Below are 23882 nucleotides of genomic sequence, written 5' to 3'. Positions count from 1 at the left end.
TAGGGTTGACAAAAGACACGATGAAACGACCAGCGGGAGTGCGATTCGCTGGTCGTTAACGACCAAACAGTACACGATTGCTGCACGATTAATGAACGACTGAACGTTAGATAATGATGTCATTATCTTTAAATCGTCCAAGTGGATACGCACCTTTTAATCTGATGTCCGATGATGTCACAGAAGATACGATGCTGCGTCTAATACACAGCACTCGGATCTGCAATGCTGCGAGGAGGCGTCTTTTCTCCTATAGGGGCCTCCTACTGCGTTATTACCATATGTCAGCATCGCTGCTACGTCCATCTTTGCATCAGGCCCTCGTTCTGCTCTTTATACTGGGATAGTTCTGAAAACGGTTCCTGTGTGTTAGTAAATACCGTAATATCTGAACGGCTGAGCGTGAAAATATTCTTTATATTATTTTTTTCTTATAGAAAGTCCTCTTCGTCACCCAACAGCTGATCAGTGACATCTCAGCGGGACCCTCAGCCAGTGTGGAGAAGAACCTTGGTCCCCAGCTATTGTGGACTTTTGAGGCGCTCTTCTCAGTCATGTCATCCTCTGGTCGTTCCTATAGTTTATCCTACAAGAACTTAGACCTGGATATCAAAGGGTCCTCTTGTGACGATCTGAAGACTAACACCGTCCAGCTTAGCTCAATGTCCAGTGTAGCAATGCCTGGTGCAGACAAGGATTACCCTTCTGGTTGTACCGTCCATTTATACTCCATGACTTTCAGGCCCCAAAATGGAAGTTTTACCGGCCGATATTCCAGTAATGGAGATACAGACTATTCCTACTATTTAGCTAGTGACATACAGACAAACATTATGATCATAAATAATATCACTGTTCACACTGCCAGCATTAATATGACCTTCACGTGTGGAAACAGAACATGCGACGGCACCGCTCTATGCGTGTACTGGGATTTCTCTCTGAATGCGTGGTCATCCAGTGGTTGCCTTACACAAGTCACCAATGGGGTCACCAACTGCACCTGTAACCATCTGACCTCCTTCTCTGTCTTGATGGCAGGCTCCGTACCAGAAAATACTGTAAACTCTAAAATACTGGATGACATCACAACAGTTGGCCTTGCTATATCTATCGTGTCTCTCCTCCTTTGTATATTAATACAAGTGATTCTCCTGAAACAAACCCGAAATACTGTTGCCGTATATAGACATGTGACCATCCTGCACATGTCCGTCTTCCTGTTGGTCAGTAATTTCTCATTTGTATCATCCAGTGTCATTGATCCCAACATCCAGGAGAAGCTTTGTGTCACCTTCACCTTCCTCACTCACTTTTCCCTACTGGCGTTCTTCTGCTGGTCCTTCATCCAGGGCCTGTATTTGGTGTGTCGCCTGGTCTTTGTTTTCCACCACGTCACCAAGAGAGAATTCCTGTCTCTCTCCATCGTGCTGGGATACGTCTGTCCTCTGACTATATCCGTGGCCACCTTCCTGGCGTATTTTCCAAATAACTACAGAAATAACAATGCTTGTTGGCTGCAGAGCAGTTCTGGCGCCTTTCTGTCCTTTAATATCCCAACTATAATAATCATGTCTGGGAATCTCCTCGTTCTCATCATTGTCATTCGTAAGCTCCTCAGACCATCAATCTCCGAGGGCCACGGTGAGGATGAAGAGGTGATCAAGAAGCTGGCAAAGGCTGTTCTCTTCTGCACTCCCCAGTTTGGGTTGACTTGGGCTGTTGGGATCCCTCTTTTTGCCAACCCGAATGTAATAGCTTTACACTACTTGTTTGTACTGCTCAACCCACTCCAGGTAATATATATATATATATATTGTGAAAAAAACAAACATTCTTCCGTAGATAAAAAAAGTGTATTTTACGGACCATGTCTCATCTTCATGCATACATACTGATATCTGCGAGCCATCATACAAATTAACAAGCTTTCAAAATATCCACAAATGACATCAAATTGAATTAAAATAGATCAGTCTCGCTCATACACATCTAGCATCCCCTTCTGTGTCTATGGATATTCACTTTATTTTTATTGACTTACTTTGATTATAGAAGTCTCCTTGTTGAAGGAGATGGTTAATTGTGAATGCACTTTGCTCCAGGAGACCGTCAGCAGGTCCCAGTATTTGGAGGATCCCTCATGTTGATTAGAAGGTCCACAAGCAGTGCTAGAGCTTTCATAGACTCTATAGCAGATTACAGAAGATGCTTTAATCACTAAATAAATTGTAAATTCTAATTGATAGCAACTGTTGTTCCTCAAATAAGTTATCCCAATTTATCTTTACAACCTTCGTTACCAAATGTCAGAACTTTTCCATAGCTCCTCATACCACTCTCTTCTTTCTTCTAAACATGGTTTTACATTTTCTCCTTTCACTGCTATCCAAAACTAAAGCTGGCCACACATCTAAAGATTATCTGTCCAACCAGCCAACTAGTTTATTGGTTGGATTGAAAATCTGGTAACGTATGAGAGTAACTGATTCCAGAAAACAGATGAAAATGGTCATTCAGACAAGTTTGTTAAATGTTTGATCTAAGCAATTTGTTCAAACAACAATTTTTGTCCATTTTCCGGCATTTAGGAGCACATTGCTGATGGTCATTTGCATTCATACCTTACCAGATTTTCATTCCAACCAATCAACTAGTTGGCTGGTTGGACAGATAATCTTTAGATGTGTGGCCAGCTTTACTCTCTGATGACCCACCTTTTAATCAGAGATGGTGTATCAACTTGGTCCCTAACCATTTCTGGCAAACATTCCGGCACCAGATGACCACATCTGACCTCAGGCCCTGATTCAGAGCCGGACGCTCTGACAGAGCGATCGCTCTCAATCAGGGCCGTCCCTCTTAGTTTTCAGAGCGGCCTCCTGGCCGCTCGCATAGCTGTGGGTTACCACCCATAGCTATAGCGAGCGGCCAAAAAGATGGTCGCGATGGTCTTCACCATCGGGCTTGCGACGAGACCCTTGTGGTAGGGTCACGTTGCCGCAAGCTCTGGAGTGCTTTCGGCTCTATCAGAGCCGAGAGCACTCCCACTGACATCACTTGTGACTTGTGATCACTTGTGATGTCAGTGGGGCCGGCCCCAGAAGGTAGGCGTTCCCATGGGAACGCCTCTGTCTAGGCAGCCACGCCCCCGGCATGCCCACCACTCACCATCGACAGCACGCCCCCTTTTGTGCGAGACCCATAGCGACGGCTTGGCCGTCGTTATTTGGGTCTCGCGCATGCGCACGATGGAGCCGCCTCTGTCGTGCGCATGCGCACTTGGCCAACATCGACCCGCTTGGGAGCGCTCAGCGCTCGCGAGCGGGTCTGAATTAGGCCCTCAGTTAGCCAGCAATTAGTTGAGTTGAGATGGATACAACTTAGGAGAACACAAGCTAGTTCCGAGCCCATAGAAAATGCTGAGGAAATCCTGAGAAATAAATATTATTATACATGTCCCCTTTTTTTCTGTAGAAAACAACTCTATAAGATGGCTCTAATAGAGACCAATATATACTGGTTCTGGGGTTTATTGGACTGATTATGGCTGAACAGTCCTAGTGGGGTAATATATACTCTTTTGACATAAGGTAAGATCATGATAAGACTTTGAAAAGCTGCTATAACATCTAATTCCATTCATCCCACAGGGCTTCTTCCTCCTGCTGTTCGGATGTCTCTTGGACAAGAAGGTATGTTTTTGAAACATTAAGAGAGCTACACAAAAAGATTGTATGCATACATTCTTACCCAAATTTTGTGCATGTACATGTGTTTTTTGTCTTGCATTCACCTTGTCATAAATAGGTTCAAGGCCACAAATTAACCAAATGCTTATAGATCCAACATTAAAAAACAAGGGCACAATAATTACCCTTCTTACTTTCTTCTTTTCTTCTCCAAACTGTCTTTTTTTTATTCTTAAAGATCATTTAACAAAAATATCTTTGAACATTATTGAAACAACTCATTTTATTTAAAGTATCTTAGATTAAAAAATTCAACAAATGTACATTAAAAATAAATATTTTACAACAATATAAAAAAAAAAAATATTTGCAACTTTTTGTTTTGAACATTAATGAAAGTTTTGAGAATGGATTTGGAGATAATCTGGTCAACAATTGTGAACTATCCCACAAACTAAACAACAAGAGTTTTAGCAAATTGTCTATGACTGACTGTCCTAGTTTTAATCCCAGTTATACCTCTCAGAATGATGTTATACCGATAGCGTGACGTCCTGCGGGAGGGGGGAATATAGCTAGGTCCTCCCATTCTTACATTCCTGTCTCAAGCATGTATAGGACATATTTAAAATGAGGTTTGTCATCGCTCTTCCCCTCTCTCAGCAAACTGCAAAACACCTTATGGCAAAGCAAATCTTGTACTAGAAGGGTGACAAAGTGGACAGGAACTTGGCCTTAAGGCCAAAATTGGCAGGAACCCAAAATAATATTGTTCCTATTATAATCTCTAAAAATCACTTGATTCTTGAGACCACCAGCATTTGCTCTGAGCTTCAGAACTACTGAAGCAATTTATATAACTTCCTCACCCTCCTTTCTCCCTCCTCTGCCCCATCTACTGACACCATCATTCGCAAATTTCCTGGTGGTGCCCAGCTTCCCCAATTATCATGATGTGCGGCAGAATGTGTTTTGTAAACAAGCCCCCTGGATTCCCCTTTCGGATTTCCAAGAAAACTCTCCAGCTCACTTTCTCAGTCCATCTGAATTCTTTGAAATACGGCATTTCCTGAACTCATTGATACCAAGCCACAATCCTTCACGCCCTGATTCCTTCTGAATGTATTTGTACACACTGCCCTATGTCTAAGGGCATGATATTGTAATTGTATGACATCCTCCTTGATGCTGCCCTCTCTGTGCAAAACTACCATAAAGCAGGATGGTAGAAGGACTTTGGTTCCTTTCACTCCTAGATGAGGAGGCTTGGAAGGACATGAGATTGACAACAGCCAAGAGTTCCATCTCCACCCAACATAAAATGAGGTCTCTTCAGGGAAGGGTGTCAACTTGCATATACGGAGAGAGAAGCTAAGGAGACAATTTGGAATATTAAACTATAATTTGTGGTGGAAGTATTTCATACTTGCCAACTTTCAAACAACCCTCTCTGTCACGGTCCAAGGGGAAGGCAACCATGTGAGAGATGCGGGGGGCTCGGTGACATGATGGCACATCATCATGGAACAACCCCCCCGCTGTGCAACTCCACAAATTTGCGGCATTGCACAGTGGGGTAAGGGCCACAATAATGTGATTGATTGTGAATGTGTGAGGCTGTCCCACTCTCTAGGGTGTCCAGGACGCTTCCAGACAATGTAGGAGTGTTGGTCAGTATGAAGTACTTACAGTGCAGTATTGTATGGATATGCATGCAATTATGATTTCTAGATCTTATGCCCATGATTTTAGCTTATGAATTAATTGCTTTAGGATTACAGAGAAAAACAAGACACAAAAGTATCTAGAAGACATATTTAATGTTTTGCGCCTCCTGTTATGTATAAAGACTTCCTGTCAGCAAAATGTGAAAGTCCGGCTACTGTTGTATGTGGGAGCAGGGCACACAACAGTTGCACTCCCACAGGCTGTTACGGGTACTGCACCCTAATCAAAGACTAAACAAATGCATTTTTCCCCTTACAATAAAATTTTTATGATGCATCTTTCAGCAATGGCTGCAACCTTGTCTAACATTACATGCAGATAAATATATAAGGAAAAGAATGGGGGAAAGGGTACATAATGGGGGAAATATCCTGCTGGAGACTCGCTCTGTGTTTGAGCATAAATACAATAAAGTGGGATAATTTTCTGACTATTTGGGAATTTATATATTATTTATTAACAGTTTCTTATATAGAGCAACATATTCCGTTGCGTGTCACAATTAAAATCATTAATAGAACAAAACTGGGTAATAAGTTATAACAGACAGACATAGAGGTAGGACGGCCCTGCTCGCAAGCTTACAATCTGTATTTATTACACATTGTGCGCCTTATTGGACATAAACGCGATTTGTGGCTTTTATCCGCTGCAACTTGGCCTTTTCGTACTGTACATCTTTATTCAGCTGACTTGCGATTGTGTATGACAAGGGCGCCAGGGCTGGAATGGGCACGAGGACGCTGGCAGTGGGCATTCAGATGCAGCCAAATACAACTAGGGCGTTATATGGTTGTATAGTCACAAACTGCGACTAAAATAGCGACACACGTGATCACGTTTGCCTAGAGGGGCCTGCAACAAAGAGTCAAACACAAAGCACTAATCACTCATTACACCAATATGTCTGTAGATATATAGCATATGTATGTACTGTTATACTGCATCATACAGTACAATACTTAGTATATGTTTTGTTGTGTGTATCTATTGTTATGACCGTCAGTGTGTTTTTCCTCTGCACTGTAAAAGATTCCCGGTATTGTATACAATAACCGTATGATAGAGAGGTTAGCATTTGATATATATATTATGTGCATATTTACATTGTGGTTCCTTTGTGTCCCAGGTGATGGAGGTGGTAAAGAAACGCATGATGAAGAATTGGTCCCCTAGCAGCATGGTAAGAATGTTACCAGTCACATTATTGGGTGTCTGAACCTCGCACCGTGTCATGAAAGGTCCAATATGCCAGGGGATAGGGGGGCAATGGAAATAGCCGGCAGTCTGCACAATTTGGATATCGTTGTTTGTTATTTTGTATAAGGGCTGTGTTACCTACATCCCAACATTCACTAAGGAAAAATTAGGACAAAAATAAGCCACTTCTCCGAACTTTCCAAACTCTGCCCCTGATAAAAAAAAAACTAACACACCCACTTTCCATGCCAATCACACCCATTTTCCATCCAACCACACCCACTTTCTATCCAATCACACCCACTTTCCATCCCAATCACACCCACTTTCCATCCCAATCACACCCACTTTCCATCCAATCACACCCACTTTCCATCCAATCACACCCACTTTCCATCCCAATCACACCCACTTTCCATCCAATCACACCCACTTTCCATCCCAATCACACCTACTTTCCATCCAACCACACCCACTTTCCATCCAATCACACCCACTTTCCATCCCAATCACACCCACTTTCCATCCAATCACACCCACTTTCCATCCAATCACACCCACTTTCCATCCCAATCACACCCACTTTCCATCCAATCACACCCACTTTCCATCCCAATCACACCCACTTTCCATCCAATCACACCCACTTTCCATCCCAATCACACCCACTTTCCATCCAATCACACCCACTTTCCATCCCAATCACACCCACTTTCCATCCCAATCACACCCACTTTCCATCCCAATCACACCCACTTTCCATCCACACACCCACTTTCCATCCAATCACACCCACTTTCCATCCAATCACACCCACTTTCCATCCCAATCACACCCACTTTCCATCCCAATCACACCCACTTTCCATCCAATCACATCCACTTTCCATCCCAATCACACCCACTTTCCATCCAATCACACCCACTTTCCATCCAATCACACCCACTTTCCATCCAATCACACCCACTTTCCATCCCAATCACACCCACTTTCCATCCAATCACACCCACTTTCCATCCCAATCACACCCACTTTCCATCCACACACCCACTTTCCATCCAATCACACCCACTTTCCATCCCAATCACACCCACTTTCCATCCAATCACACCCACTTTCCATCCAATCACACCCACTTTCCATCCCAATCACACCCACTTTCCATCCAATCACACCCACTTTCCATCCCAATCACACCCACTTTCCATCCAATCACACCCACTTTCCATCCCAATCACACCCACTTTCCATCCAATCACACCCACTTTCCATCCCAATCACACCCACTTTCCATCCAATCACACCCACTTTCCATCCCAATCACACCCACTTTCCATCCAATCACACCCACTTTCCATCCCAATCACACCCACTTTCCATCCAATCACATCCACTTTATTGCAACACTCAACCTACAGTGAGGCAGATGTATGAAGCTCTGGAAAGTGATAAGGTGGAGAGTGATAAACTACCAGCCACTCAGCTCCTAACTGTCATGTTACAGGCTGTGTTTGAAAAATGACAGTTGGGAGCTGAGTGGTTGGTCAACTATCACTCTGCACTTTATCACTTCCCAGAGCTTAGTACATCTGCCCCATTGTGTCCTCTCTGCCTCTTGTGAAGTCACTGCTCATTAATTCATGTTAGACAATAAGGATGCAGGTAGGAGAGCTTTACTGTAGGAGGGCAGGGAATAAGGTATGTGAAGCCTTGGGTTTTTGCTTCTACGGGGGGAACACACTGAAAGGGGTATAACTGAGATACTCCGAGGGGTGGTAGTCTGGTAGTGTGCAATATGGTACACAGATCCGTTGGCACTGTTGGTACAAACAGAGGAGTAGCGTGTAGCCAGGGTGCCTGGAGCATGTGCGTGCTATGGCCCCCCCCCAAGTGTTCCAGAGAGGAAGATATGGGGCAGCCCCTTGTAGTGGTGCCCATATGCAGTGCCCCCTGTGCCCCAGGAGAGGACCCCCTTATGCAGGCACCCAGTAGTGCCCCCAGTAGTGATCCCCCTATGCAGTGCCCCTTATACAGTGCCCCCAGTAGTGGTCCCGACTGTGCAGTGCCCCTTGTGCCCCCAGTGGTATGTCCCTTATATAGTGCCCCCAGTAGAATGCCCCCAGTAGTATTACCCCCTATGCAGTGCCCCATATAGTGCCCCCAGTAGCAGTCCCCCCATGCAGTGCCCCCAATATTGGTATCCCTTATTCAGTGTCCATTAAATAGTGGCCCCAGTTGTAGTCCCCCCCTATGCAGCACCCCCAGTATTGCCCTTTATATAGAGCCCCCTGTAGTGGTCCCCCAATGCAGTGCCCCCAGTGGTAGTCCCCTCCCCCCTATGCAGTGCCCCTAGTAGTGGTCCCCTCCAGTTGTAGTGCCCCTAGTAGTAGTCCCCGCCCCCTTGTAGTGCCCCTAGTAGTAGTCCCCGCCCCCTTGTAGTGCCCCTAGTAGTAGTCCCCCCTTGTAGTGCCCTCAGTAGTAGTCCCCCCAATTGTAGTCCCCCCTTGAAGTGCCCCCAGTAGTGGTCCACCCCTTGTAGTGCACGCAGTAGTGCACGCAGTAGTGGTTTCCCCCCTTGTAGGGCCCCCAGTAGTGGTCTCCCCCTTGTAGTGTCAAAAGTAGTAGTCCCCCCCCTTGTAGTGCCCCATGACGTCATGACGTCTTCCCATTACCCACTGCAGGAGCCAGAAGATGGAGCGGCTCCGACAGTGGGCGCAGCAGCAGCCAATGAGAGTCTGACAGACTCTCATTGGCTGCTAATTAAAACAAACACACAGCTGCCGGCAGTTGTGTGTTTGTCAGTCACTGTGTAGTGCTGACCGAACTCCATCTGGTCAGCGCTACACGCGCAGTGCAGCTGTGTAACAGAGACACAGACTGCCCGCGGCCCGGGGGGCACATGGGACCCTGTCCCCCGGCCCAGTCCGCCTTTGCCCGGCAGGCTGTAAGCTTGGGCAGAGTGTAGCGTACAATAAGGTACACAGAGACGTTAGCACTGTTAGTACAGAGTGTAGCGTACAATAAGGTACACAGAGACGTTAGCACTGTTAGTACAGAGTGTAGCGTACAATAAGGTACACAGAGACGTTAGCACTGTTAGTACAGAGTGTAGCGTACAATAAGGTACACAGAGACGTTGGCACTGTTAGTACAGAGTGCAGCGTACAATAAGGTACACAGAGACGTTAGCACTGTTAGTACAGAGTGCAGCGTACAATAAGGTACACAGAGACGTTAGCACTGTTAGTACAGAGTGTAGCGTACAATAAGGTACACAGAGACGTTAGCACTGTTAGTACGGAGTGTAGCGTACAATAAGGTACACAGAGACGTTAGCACTGTTAGTACAGAGTGTAGCGTACAATAAGGTACACAGAGACGTTAGCACTGTTAGTACGGAGTGTAGCGTACAATAAGGTACACAGAGACGTTAGCACTGTTAGTACGGAGTGTAGCGTACAATAAGGTACACAGAGACGTTAGCACTGTTAGTACAGAGTGTAGCGTACAATAAGGTACACAGAGACGTTAGCACTGTTAGTACAGAGTGTAGCGTACAATAAGGTACACAGAGACGTTAGCACTGTTAGTACAGAGTGTAGTGTACAATAAGGTACACAGAGACGTTAGCACTGTTAGTACAGAGTGCAGCGTACAATAAGGTACACAGAGACGTTAGCACTGTTAGTACAGAGTGTAGCGTACAATAAGGTACACAGAGACGTTAGCACTGTTAGTACAGAGTGTAGCGTAGAATAAGGTACACAGAGACGTTAGCACTGTTAGTACGGAGTGTAGTGTACAATAAGGTACACAGAGACGTTAGCACTGTTAGTACAGAGTGTAGCGTACAATAAGGTACACAGAGACGTTAGCACTGTTAGTACAGAGTGTAGCGTACAATAAGGTACACAGAGACGTTAGCACTGTTAGTACAGAGTGTAGCGTACAATAAGGTACACAGAGACGTTAGCACTGTTAGTACAGAGTGTAGCGTACAATAAGGTACACAGAGACGTTAGCACTGTTAGTACAGAGTGCAGCGTACAATAAGGTACACAGAGACGTTAGCACTGTTAGTACAGAGTGCAGCGTACAATAAGGTACACAGAGACGTTAGCACTGTTAGTACAGAGTGTAGCGTACAATAAGGTACACAGAGACGTTAGCACTGTTAGTAGAGTGTAGTGTACAATAAGGTACACAGAGACGTTAGCACTGTTAGTACAGAGTGTAGAGTACAATAAGGTACACAGAGACGTTAGCACTGTTAGTACAGAGTGTAGCGTACAATAAGGTACACAGAGACGTTAGCACTGTTAGTACAGAGTGTAGCGTACAATAAGGTACACAGAGACGTTAGCACTGTTAGTACAGAGTGTAGCGTACAATAAGGTACACAGAGACCTTAGCACTGTTAGTACAGAGTGTAGCGTACAATAAGGTACACAGAGACCTTAGCACTGTTAGTACAGAGTGTAGCGTACAATAAGGTACACAGAGACGTTAGCACTGTTAGTACAGAGTGTAGCGTACAATAAGGTACACAGAGACGTTAGCACTGTTAGTACAGAGTGCAGCGTACAATAAGGTACACAGAGACGTTAGCACTGTTAGTACAGAGTGTAGCGTACAATAAGGTACACAGAGACGTTAGCACTGTTAGTACAGAGTGTAGCGTACAATAAGGTACACAGAGACGTTAGCACTGTTAGTACGGAGTGTAGCGTACAATAAGGTACACAGAGACGTTAGCACTGTTAGTACAGAGTGTAGCGTACAATAAGGTACACAGAGACGTTAGCACTGTTAGTACAGAGTGTAGCGTACAATAAGGTACACAGAGACGTTAGCACTGTTAGTACAGAGTGTAGTGTACAATAAGGTACACAGAGACGTTAGCACTGTTAGTACAGAGTGCAGCGTACAATAAGGTACACAGAGACGTTAGCACTGTTAGTACAGAGTGTAGCGTACAATAAGGTACACAGAGACGTTAGCACTGTTAGTACAGAGTGTAGCGTAGAATAAGGTACACAGAGACGTTAGCACTGTTAGTACGGAGTGTAGTGTACAATAAGGTACACAGAGACGTTAGCACTGTTAGTACAGAGTGTAGCGTACAATAAGGTACACAGAGACGTTAGCACTGTTAGTACAGAGTGTAGCGTACAATAAGGTACACAGAGACGTTAGCACTGTTAGTACAGAGTGTAGCGTACAATAAGGTACACAGAGACGTTAGCACTGTTAGTACAGAGTGTAGCGTACAATAAGGTACACAGAGACGTTAGCACTGTTAGTACAGAGTGCAGCGTACAATAAGGTACACAGAGACGTTAGCACTGTTAGTACAGAGTGCAGCGTACAATAAGGTACACAGAGACGTTAGCACTGTTAGTACAGAGTGTAGCGTACAATAAGGTACACAGAGACGTTAGCACTGTTAGTAGAGTGTAGTGTACAATAAGGTACACAGAGACGTTAGCACTGTTAGTACAGAGTGTAGAGTACAATAAGGTACACAGAGACGTTAGCACTGTTAGTACAGAGTGTAGCGTACAATAAGGTACACAGAGACGTTAGCACTGTTAGTACAGAGTGTAGCGTACAATAAGGTACACAGAGACGTTAGCACTGTTAGTACAGAGTGTAGCGTACAATAAGGTACACAGAGACGTTAGCACTGTTAGTACAGAGTGTAGCGTACAATAAGGTACACAGAGACCTTAGCACTGTTAGTACAGAGTGTAGCGTACAATAAGGTACACAGAGACGTTAGCACTGTTAGTACAGAGTGTAGTGTACAATAAGGTACACAGAGACGTTAGCACTGTTAGTACAGAGTGTAGTGTACAATAAGGTACACAGAGACCTTAGCACTGTTAGTACAGAGTGTAGTGTACAATAAGGTACACAGAGACGTTAGCACTGTTAGTACGGAGTGTAGTGTACAATAAGGTACACAGAGACGTTAGCACTGTTAGTACGGAGTGTAGTGTACAATAAGGTACACAGAGACGTTAGCACTGTTAGTACGGAGTGTAGCGTACAATAAGGTACACAGAGACGTTAGCACTGTTAGTACGGAGTGTAGCGTACAATAAGGTACACAGAGACGTTAGCACTGTTAGTACGGAGTGTAGCGTACAATAAGGTACACAGAGACGTTAGCACTGTTAGTACGGAGTGTAGCGTACAATAAGGTACACAGAGACGTTAGCACTGTTAGTACGGAGTGTAGCGTACAATAAGGTACACAGAGACGTTAGCACTGTTAGTACAGAGTGTAGCGTACAATAAGGTACACAGAGACGTTAGCACTGTTAGTACAGAGTGTAGCGTACAATAAGGTACACAGAGACGTTAGCACTGTTAGTACAGAGTGTAGCGTACAATAAGGTACACAGAGACGTTAGCACAGTTAGTACAGAGTGTAGCGTACAATAAGGTACACAGAGACGTTAGCACTGTTAGTACAGAGTGCAGCGTACAATAAGGTACACAGAGACGTTAGCACTGTTAGTACAGAGTGCTGCGTACAATAAGGTACACAGAGACGTTAGCACTGTTAGTACAGAGTGCAGCGTACAATACGGTACACAGAGACGTTAGCACTGTTAGTACGGAGTGTAGCGTACAATAAGGTACACAGAGACGTTAGCACTGTTAGTACAGAGTGTAGCGTACAATAAGGTACACAGAGACGTTACCACTGTTAGTACAGAGTGTAGCGTACAATAAGGTACACAGAGACGTTAGCACTGTTAGTACAGAGTGTAGCGTACAATAAGGTACACAGAGACGTTAGCACTGTTAGTACAGAGTGTAGTGTACAATAAGGTACACAGAGACGTTAGCACTGTTAGTACGGAGTGTAGCGTAGAATAAGGTACACAGAGACGTTAGCACTGTTAGTACGGAGTGTAGCGTAGAATAAGGTACACAGAGACGTTAGCACTGTTAGTACGGAGTGTAGCGTACAATAAGGTACACAGAGACGTTAGCACTGTTAGTACAGAGTGTAGCGTACAATAAGGTACACAGAGACGTTAGCACTGTTAGTACAGAGTGTAGCGTACAATAAGGTACACAGAGACGTTAGCACTGTTAGTACAGAGTGTAGCGTACAATAAGGTACACAGAGACGTTAGCACTGTTAGTACAGAGTGCAGCGTACAATAAGGTACACAGAGACGTTAGCACTGTTAGTACAGAGTGCAGCGTACAATAAGGTACACAGAGACGTTAGCACTGTTAGTACAGAGTGTAGCGTACAATAAGGTACACAGAGACGTTAGCAGTTAGTACAGTGTAGTGTACAATAAGGTACACAGAGACGTTAGCACTGTTAGTACAGAGTGTAGAGTACAATAAGGTACACAGAGACGTTAGCACTGTTAGTACAGAGTGTAGCGTACAATAAGGTACACAGAGACGTTAGCACTGTTAGTACAGAGTGTAGCGTACAATAAGGTACACAGAGACGTTAGCACTGTTAGTACAGAGTGTAGCGTACAATAAGGTACACAGAGACGTTAGCACTGTTAGTACAGAGTGTAGCGAACAATAAGGTACACAGAGACGTTAGCACTGTTAGTACAGAGTGTAGTGTACAATAAGGTACACAGAGACGTTAGCACTGTTAGTACAGAGTGTAGTGTACAATAAGGTACACAGAGACGTTAGCACTGTTAGTACAGAGTGTAGTGTACAATAAGGTACACAGAGACCTTAGCACTGTTAGTACAGAGTGTAGTGTACAATAAGGTACACAGAGACGTTAGCACTGTTAGTACGGAGTGTAGTGTACAATAAGGTACTCAGAGACGTTAGCACTGTTAGTACGGAGTGTAGCGTACAATAAGGTACACAGAGACGTTAGCACTGTTAGTACGGAGTGTAGCGTACAATAAGGTACACAGAGACGTTAGCACTGTTAGTACGGAGTGTAGCGTACAATAAGGTACACAGAGACGTTAGCACTGTTAGTACGGAGTGTAGCATACAATAAGGTACACAGAGACGTTAGCACTGTTAGTACGGAGTGTAGTGTACAATAAGGTACACAGAGACGTTAGCACTGTTAGTACGGAGTGTAGTGTACAATAAGGTACACAGAGACGTTAGCACTGTTAGTACAGAGTGTAGCGTACAATAAGGTACACAGAGACGTTAGCACTGTTAGTACAGAGTGTAGCGTACAATAAGGTACACAGAGACGTTAGCACTGTTAGTACAGAGTGTAGCGTACAATAAGGTACACAGAGACGTTAGCACTGTTAGTACAGAGTGTAGCGTACAATAAGGTACACAGAGACGTTAGCACTGTTAGTACAGAGTGCAGCGTACAATAAGGTACACAGAGACGTTAGCACTGTTAGTACAGAGTGCAGCGTACAATAAGGTACACAGAGACGTTAGCACTGTTAGTACAGAGTGTAGCGTACAATAAGGTACACAGAGACGTTAGCACTGTTAGTACAGAGTGCAGCGTACAATAAGGTACACAGAGACGTTAGCACTGTTAGTACAGAGTGTAGCGTACAATAAGGTACACAGAGACGTTAGCACTGTTAGTACAGAGTGTAGCGTAGAATAAGGTACACAGAGACGTTAGCACTGTTAGTACAGAGTGCAGCGTACAATAAGGTACACAGAGACGTTAGCACTGTTAGTACAGAGTGTAGCGTACAATAAGGTACACAGAGACGTTAGCACTGTTAGTACAGAGTGCAGCGTACAATAAGGTACACAGAGACGTTAGCACTGTTAGTACAGAGTGTAGCGTACAATAAGGTACACAGAGACGTTAGCACTGTTAGTACAGAGTGTAGCGTGCAATAAGGTACACTGAGGTGGTGGCATTGTGGGAACAGCTCAAAGAGTGCAATGAGAAGCACCAATCTACTACAACCCAGATGGTGTTACAACACTTAGATGTTGGCAGCTCAGTGATAAAATCCATGGCGATGCTGGACCAGGGTTGACTTGGCATAAGGAGTGGACACAAAGGGTCTTCGGGCTTCATCCTTGGGATATTGTGTTTGGCACACTTGTCACAGGCAGAGACATATTCCTGCACATCTCTTCAGAGAATCGGCCACCGGCTAGATCCGGAGTGGAAGTGGCTCATTTTCTGGGTCCCAGTATAACCCTAAAATTCTGATGTGTGTTCCCAGTAGAGTAACCTGGGTCTCAGCCCTTCTGGCATGAATGATCTGCTGGGGGGGGGACTCCTGCTGGGATGGATCCGTAACTGCTAGTATACTAGCTGGGTCCAGGAGTGTTTTGGGATTCCCCTACTTCTCTGTTTATGTTGTCGATTGAGTGGGATAGAGCATCTTCTTTGGTGCTTCTAGAGCCTGGTCGATAGGCAATAGTAAGTTGGAACCTGGAAAAGAACAGTGACCAGCATGCTTGTCTGTTGTTCAGTCTGCTGGCCGACTGTAGATATGCCCGGTTTTTGTAATCTGTATATACAGTCACTGGGTGAAAGGCCATCTGAAGTAGATGTCTCCACTCCTCGAGTGCCAGTTTAATGGCTAGGAGTTCCATGTCCCCAATTCCATAGTTCCTCTCTGCAGACAGCATTTTGCGGGAATGATATCCACAGGGGTGAAACTTCCCAGTGGTATACCGCTGTGATGGTACTACCTCTATGCCAATGGAGAATGCATCCACCTACAGTATGAAGGGTTAAGGATTGTAGCCAAGTGAAGGCTATTTTTCAGGGTATTGAAGGCCTGAATGGCTTCTGGTGGCCATTGACTGTGGTTACTCCCTTTCCTGTTGAGGGCTATGACCAAGGCTTCCACCATGGATTACTTTTTAATGAACTGCTGGTAGTAGTTTGAAAAGCACAGGAATCGTTGCTTGCATGGGGGCCAGTAGGCAGTGACCACTCCTTGATAGCCTGGAATTTTGCCAGATCCATCTCCACACCCGTGTCCAAAATGATGTACCCAAGAAAAGGTAGTGAGGTCAGCTCGAACTGATAGTTGTCCAAATTGCTGTATAAGTGGTTGGCTCGCAGTCATTTGAGCACCTCTTTTACTTGTTGATGGTGGGTTGTGAGGCAAGAAGAGATTATTAAAATATTGTCTAGGTAAACTAAGACACACAAGTACAGGAGATCTCAGAATATCTCATTCGTGAATATTACCATGTATTCAAAGTGCCTGTCACTTGTGTCAAAAGCGGTCTTCCACTCATCTCATTGTCGAATCCGGTTAAGCTTGTAGTCCCCCCTCAGGTCCAGCATGGTGAAGACAGTGGCCCCTTTCAGGTGGTTAAATAATTCAGAAATGAGTGTGATGGGGTACACTTTTTTAATGGTTATGGCATTGAGACCCCTGTAGTCAATGCAAGCATGGAGTGCTCCGTTCTTCTTGGGTATGAAGAAAATCCCAGCTCATAGAGTAACTTCTCACTAGGATCCATCGCGCCTATCTGCTTGGTGTTGTATAAGACCAATAGAGCATCTGTCTTGTGCACAGAAGTGGTTCTCTCAGCATACATATTCAAGGCTCTCACCACATCCAGGAGATTATGAGAGTTGACAACCTCTGACAACAGATCCAGCGTGAATATGAGATACAACTTTGGGTTGAAAGGTGGGCTTGATGGAAAGAATGGCTTTATCTTCATGAAATTTGAGGTAAGGAGGTTTACAAGACAAAGATGCCAGTTCCGACACTTCTGGCTGATGAGATGGCTAACAGAAAGGTAACTTTCCAAGTGAGAAATTTCGGCTCACTTGACTGAACACCAAGGGTACTTAAGGGGATTGGATGTGTAAAACTCCTTGAAGAAGATCAAACTTCCAGGATATCCACCAGCTTGCATTGAAAAAGAAAAATAACGAAGCTCATAGCTGGGTTTTGAGAGAAGCATGATTCAAACATGGATCCAGGATGGATTGTAAGTAAGATCGAAGGTGTGTCAACCAGAAGGAAGAACGGGAACACCATTCTTTGTACATCATACAAGATACACCTTACAGACTCTGTGATAAATCTTAGATTAAGTCGGTTTCTGAGCCCAGATCATGGTCTGAATGACCTGCTCTGGTAACCCTTTTGCTTGCATGATCATGGTTCTTTCTAACAGTGATGCTTTTAAAGCTAGAAGGACAAGTCCTGTTGGAAGAAGGGACCTTGATGTAACAAGTAATTTCTGAGCAGCAACCTCCATGGGGGTTTTGTAGCCATGTTTTTGTTGTTCCCCATACCACGACCTCCTGGGCCAATCTGGAGCAATGAGGACTACTGAAACTTCTTCACTTTTGGTTTTCTTCAGAACTCAAGTGAGCACATGAATCAGAGGGAATATGTAGACTAGGTTGTAGTCCCAAGGAACTATTATGGTATCTACTAAGGATCTGACATCTGACCTGAGCCTGCCAAAAATTACTTAGAGTGGCGCTGAATTGCGCTAAACCCAACTCTGTTTAGCCACGCTCAGTGGAGCATCACCACTGAAAATTATAATAAAAATGAAGAAAAAGATTCAAACTGCCCCACTCCATGTGCACCAAAAATAAAAGGAAGTCCCTTCCAGGGGAGGGGCACAGAGGGGGAGGAGTCAGAGAATAACAAGTCCTATAGTGTAGTTGTGCCCCATTCCATGTGCACCAAAAATAAAAAGAAGTAATTCCCATGGGAGGTGCATAGAGGGGGAGGAGTCAGAGAATAACAAGTTCTATAGTGTAGTTGTGCCCCACTCCATGTGCACCAAAAATAAAAGGAAGTCCCTTCCATGGGAGGGGCACAGAAGGGGAGGAGTCAGAGAATAACAAGTCCTATAGTGTAGTTGTGCCCCACTCCATGTGAACCAAAAATAAAAGGAAGTCCCTTCCAGGGGAGGGGCATAGAGGGGGAGGAGTCATAGAATAACAAGTAGTGTAGTTGTGCCCCACTCCATGTGCACCAAAAATAAAAGCAAGTCCCTTCCAGGGGAGGGGCATAGAGGGGGAGGAGTCAGAGAATAACAAGTAGTGTAGTTGTGCCCCATTCCATGTGAACCAAAAATAAAAGGAAGTCCCTTCCAGGGGAGGGGCATAGAGGGGGAGGAGTCATAGAATAACAAGTAGTGTAGTTGTGCCCCACTCCATGTGCACCAAAAATAAAAGCAAGTCCCTTCCAGGGGAGGGGCATAGAGGGGGAGGAGTCAGAGAATAACAAGTAGTGTAGTTGTGCCCCATTCCATGTGAACCAAAAATAAAAGGAAGTCCCTTCCAGGGGAGGGGCATAGAGGGGGAGGAGTCATAGAATAACAAGTCCTATAGTGTAGTTGTGCCCCACTCCATGTGCACCAAAAATAAAAGGAAGTCCCTTCCATGGGAGGGGCACAGAAGGGGAGGAGTCATAGAATAACAAGTAGTGTAGTTGTGCCCCACTCCATGTGCACCAAAAATAAAAGGAAGTCCCTTCCAGGGGAGGGGCATAGAGGGGGAGGAGTCAGAGAATAACAAGTCCTATAGTGTAGTTGTGCCCCACTCCATGTGCACCAAAAATAAAAGGAAGTCCCTTCCAGGGGAGGGGCATAGAGGGGGAGGAGTCAGAGAATAACAAGTAGTGTAGTTGTGCCCCACTCCATGTGCACCAAAAATAAAAGGAAGTCCCTTCCAGGGGAGGGGCATAGAGGGGGAGGAGTCAGAGAATAACAAGTAGTGTAGTTGTGCCCCACTCCATGTGCACCAAAAATAAAAGGAAGTCTCCCTTCCAGGGGAGGGGCATAGAGGGGGAGGAGTCATAGAATAACAAGTAGTGTAGTTGTGCCCCACTCCATGTGCACCAAAAATAAAAGGAAGTCCCTTCCAGGGGAGGGGCATAGAGGGGGAGGAGTCAGAGAATAACAAGTAGTGTAGTTGTGCCCCATTCCATGTGAACCAAAAATAAAAGGAAGTCCCTTCCAGGGGACGGGCATAGAGGGGGAGGAGTCAGAGAATAACAAGTCCTATAGTGTAGTTGTGCCCCACTCCATGTGAACCAAAAATAAAAGGAAGTCCCTTCCAGGGGAGGGGCATAGAGGGGGAGGAGTCAGAGAATAACAAGTAGTGTAGTTGTGCCCCACTCCATGTGAACCAAAAATAAAAGAGGACCTTCCAGGGGAGGGGCATAGAGGGGGAGGAGTCAGAGAATAACAAGTCCTATAGTGTATTTGTGCCCCACTCCATGTGCACCAAAAATAAAAGGAAGTCCCTTCCAGGGGAGGGGCATAGAGGGGGAGGAGTCAGAGAATAACAAGTCCTATAGTGTAGTTGTGCCCCATTCCATGAGCACAAAAAATAAAAGAGAGGCCCTTCCAGGGGAGGGGCATAGAGGGGGAGGAGTCAGAGAATAACAAGTCCTATAGTGTATTTGTGCCCTGCTCCAGCACTAGGGCCCTCTATACCCCAAGGCACAGCAGTGTCCCCCAACATGGATGAAAGAGAAAGCCTATGTGTAAAGTTAGAGGAATTGCTGATACATATATGTGCAAGCAATAATATTACTGGTAAGTAAAGGTGGTGTTACAATAACAGTATAAAAATTGTTTTTAAATCTAGTTAGAAAATAAAATCAGTATTAATTATAAATGTCAGTGCATTAGCTGCAGGTATATTTACTGTACTGTGCACAGAAACCTGAGAGTGCTTTTATTTTTACTTTAAAGGCAACGACAGTGAGCAGTGCATGAGCCCGGCCACGTTACGGGGTAAGTAATGAGAGCGCTTCAGATATACATTTTATCCAACATCTCATTAGCCTAACAAAGCCGCCAGGGCCGGAGAGAGTGGGGCTGGGCCTGGGTACTGTATTGTGAGTGTCTCCCTACAAAAATGGGAAAAAAATAGTATAGGCAGTGCTGCGCCTCACAGGGTGGTGCCTTGCGCCCCTCAGCCAGTAACAGTCAGGGGTTCCTCAGCCCCTCAGCCAGTAGCAGTCAGGGGTTCCTCAGCCCCTCAGCCAGTAGCAGTCAGGGGTTCCTCAGCTCCTCAGCCAGTAGCAGTCAGGGGTTCCTCAGCCCCTCAGCCAGTAGCAGTCAGGGGTTCCTCAGCCCCTCAGCCAGTAGCAGTCAGGGGTTCCTCAGCCCCTCAGCCAGTAGCAGTCAGGGGTTCCTCAGCCCCTCAGCCAGGAGCAGTCAGGGGTTCCTCAGCACCTCAGCCAGTAGCAGTCAGGGGTTCCTCAGCCCCTCAGCCAGTAGCAGTCAGGGGTTCCTCAGCCCCTCAGCCAGGAGCAGTCAGGGGTTCCTCAGCACCTCAGCCAGTAGCAGTCAGGGGTTCCTCAGCCCCTCAGCCAGTAGCAGTCAGGGGTTCCTCAGCCCCTCAGCCAGTAGCAGTCAGGGGTTCCTCAGCCCCTCAGCCAGTAGCAGTCAGGGGTTCCTCAGCCCCTCAGCCAGTAGCAGTCAGTGGTTCCTCAGCCCCTCAGCCAGTAGCAGTCAGTGGTTCCTCAGCCCCTCAGCCAGGAGCAGTCAGGGGTTCCTCAGCCCCTCAGGTACTGCAGCGTGTGCTGGCTGGGGACAGAGGCTGCTGCTGTTGACAGGTAAGAAGTGTTGGGGGGCAGACCCGGGCACCCAGCGGGCTCCTTCATCAGGCCCGGGTCTGTGTAACTAGTACCTCGCCCCTCTCCTCCCGTCGCCCCTGGTAGCTATTTGGACTAACTCGCCCATAACAACCACTTCTAGTGTACAGTGCGTTATTCCTGCAGTTTTTCACCAGCTTTTAAAACCGTTGCTGATTTGATTAGATCCTATACTAATGAAAAATCAGGACAGCAATGTGTGTATTGGTGGTTTGTAAAACTTTCATAGTCCTGGCGGTTTTTCAGTGCTTATACCTTTAGTAAATCTGTCGGTTTGAACACCCCGGACATCACATAATGATTACATCTTCTTTCCTGCAGCCCTGTTTCCTGAGCAGCTGGGACAGAGGAGGCGACCGCTGGGCACAGTCACACTCATTCATCTATACGGGCCTCAGGATGTGAGCGCGGCACATTGGTACCTCCGTGTCTAACGACAGACACGTCTGCGCTGTAACTAAAGGGTCCATCAAAATTCAGGCTGATGTCACAAGTAGACATATGCAAATATCCCTAACTGTATGTATGTACCAACGGGGGAAATAAAGAGTCGTACGTAGGTTTGTAAACTTTCATCCAAAGCTAATATGAAGCCTCAAATTAAATACGTCCAACCATAGAGTCGCATCATTTTGTAGAAGCATCTAAACTCAGTCCAAGTATGAATGTAATGTATTAGTGCCGGCATGGAGACGTAAACCTCGTATGCGTAGGCGCACGCCCAGGGCCGCTACTGGGTTTCTCGGCACTCAGCGCCGTCCCGTGCTGCACTGTCACCACATCCTTCCCCAGCTGCTACTGTATCCCAGTAGCAGGGGGGCTCCCCTGACCCACCGCGGCATGCACATGGGGCAATAAGTATAAGACATATTCAGCTCAACATACGCACACGTGTTGTGAGGCTTACGTGACACATAACGATCCTACTCGCATTCAACTCTAAATCCCCCCCCTCCATAATGTGGATAAATCGCTTTATTTTATTAATCTTGTCGCCAGTTACTATAATCTCACTAACAATAAACATATTTGGTGCTAGGAATCAAATCGCCGCCAATTCCAATTTTGTCATTCCTTTACCGCAATGTAATAGACAGTACTAATGTTTTTCCTCCCTTGGGAAATTCTAAAGTATTTCTTTGTTGTCATTCTGTACAAGTCATTACAAGGCCTGATCCAGCCAACGAAGGAGACCCAAGACATGTAAATGAGACACCCCTAGTGCATTAGCGCAGGGATGGCGGTGCTCAGAATACCAGCGCTGGCGTCCTGACGGTAAGTATTAAGGGGATGCAGTCAGGAAGCCGACGATCTAAATGCCGAACGCCGGCTTCCCGACTGTCAAATCCTGACAGGGGTCTAATGATAGGCGTTGAAATCCCGACGCCTATCATTTTCCCTACGCCGGGAGCCCGACGTCCGGCATACCGAACGAAGGTAAGCCGGGCGCGGACAGCAGCAGGGGGGGGGGGAGGGTTAGGTTAGGGGTTCCCGGGGGGGAACTTAGGGTTAGGCACCCCCCCAGGAGGTTAGGTTTAGGCTAGGGGAAGGAGAGGTTATGGTTAGGCACCCCTGGAGGGAGGTTAGGGTTAGGCACCCCCCGAGTGGACTTAGGTTTAGGCGGCGGGGAAGGGGGGGTTAGGTTTAGGCACTTACGGGTGGATTAGGGTTAGGCACTGGGGGGGAGGTTAGGGTTAGGCACCCCTGAGGGAGGGTTAGGAGGGGGAGAGGGTTAGTTATACTTACCTTTTTAAGCTGTCGGGATCGTCACTGCTGCCTGTCTTCCAGAGTTGGGATTTAAACATACTTCCGGCGGTCATTCATACCGATCCCGTATTAAGGTGCGTGTGGGCACCGCAAATGATGCAATGTTGTTAACGATTTCCCTTGAACTCCCCGATATCGTGCATAAAGTGTTAATTTTGACAGACCGCACTTCTGCTAGACTCTTTACCACTATTTGCCTGCATTGTCTTCCAGTCCCTTCTATGGATACAGATCACACTTTTGCCAGACCCTTTATCACTATTTGTCCGCACTGTGGGTCTGATTCAGACCCGCTCGCTAGGTTGCGTTTGCTCGCAGCTGGGCGATTTTCGCTGTTTGCATATAAGTCACAGTGTGCATGCGCAAGCCAGTCACTGTGATCGGGAAGCGATCGCACTTTAAGCTCAGACTGCTCGCTAGATTGAGTGACAGGACGAGCCATTTGTGGGTGGTGACAGGGGAAGTTCAATGAAAACGGGGGTGGGTATGTGTGAACGCAGGCGTGCCTGTGCGTTCTAACGGCGTTTCAGGGGCGTGCATCATTTAACATGGAGCATCATTGTACACGTCATCCTGGCTGTGTTTCACACTGCAGCGACCGCAGTGCTTGCGTCAGGGTATGATCACCCACAAGTTCTGCGTGCGAGCCCGATGGTCCTCGATGTTACTGATATTGCATACACTTCCCGGAGATGACGTGTGCTACAAAGGGAAAGTGGGCGGTATTAGACTGGCTGGGGGTGTCTTACATCCAGCCCGTGATTGCATGCTAAGACATAGTGGGCGCACTAATGTCTTACTGCGCGATCGCAGTTTTTGCATATATTAGCAGCTGACGGCTGCGTGCGAACGCATCTTGCGAGCGGGTCTGAATCGAGCCCTGTGTACCAGATCCTTTCTAAGGCTACAGACTGTGCTTTTGCCTGAC

General features: G+C 46.0%; 1 protein-coding gene across 1 annotated transcript; it reads left to right on the top strand.

The window, feature by feature from the left end:
* Nucleotides 1-532: 532 nt before the first annotated feature.
* LOC148513559 (adhesion G protein-coupled receptor F1-like) lies at nucleotides 533-21959 on the top strand. The gene is made up of 5 exons (XM_088481746.1): nucleotides 533-1796; nucleotides 3654-3695; nucleotides 6550-6603; nucleotides 20280-20321; nucleotides 21509-21959. Exons 1-4 carry the CDS (start codon nucleotides 555-557, stop codon nucleotides 20301-20303), a joined length of 1362 nt encoding a protein of 453 aa, XP_088337872.1. The 5' UTR covers nucleotides 533-554; the 3' UTR covers nucleotides 20304-20321; nucleotides 21509-21959.
* The last annotated feature ends 1923 nt before the right edge of the window (nucleotides 21960-23882 follow it).

The sequence above is a fragment of the Taudactylus pleione genome, unplaced genomic scaffold (genome assembly GCF_031769625.1).
Source record: "Taudactylus pleione unplaced genomic scaffold, aTauple2 ptg000277l, whole genome shotgun sequence".
Taxonomy (NCBI): Eukaryota; Metazoa; Chordata; class Amphibia; order Anura; family Myobatrachidae; genus Taudactylus; species Taudactylus pleione.
The sequence above is the reverse complement of the archived record's forward strand: the minus strand, read 5'-3'. Positions and strand labels throughout refer to the sequence as shown.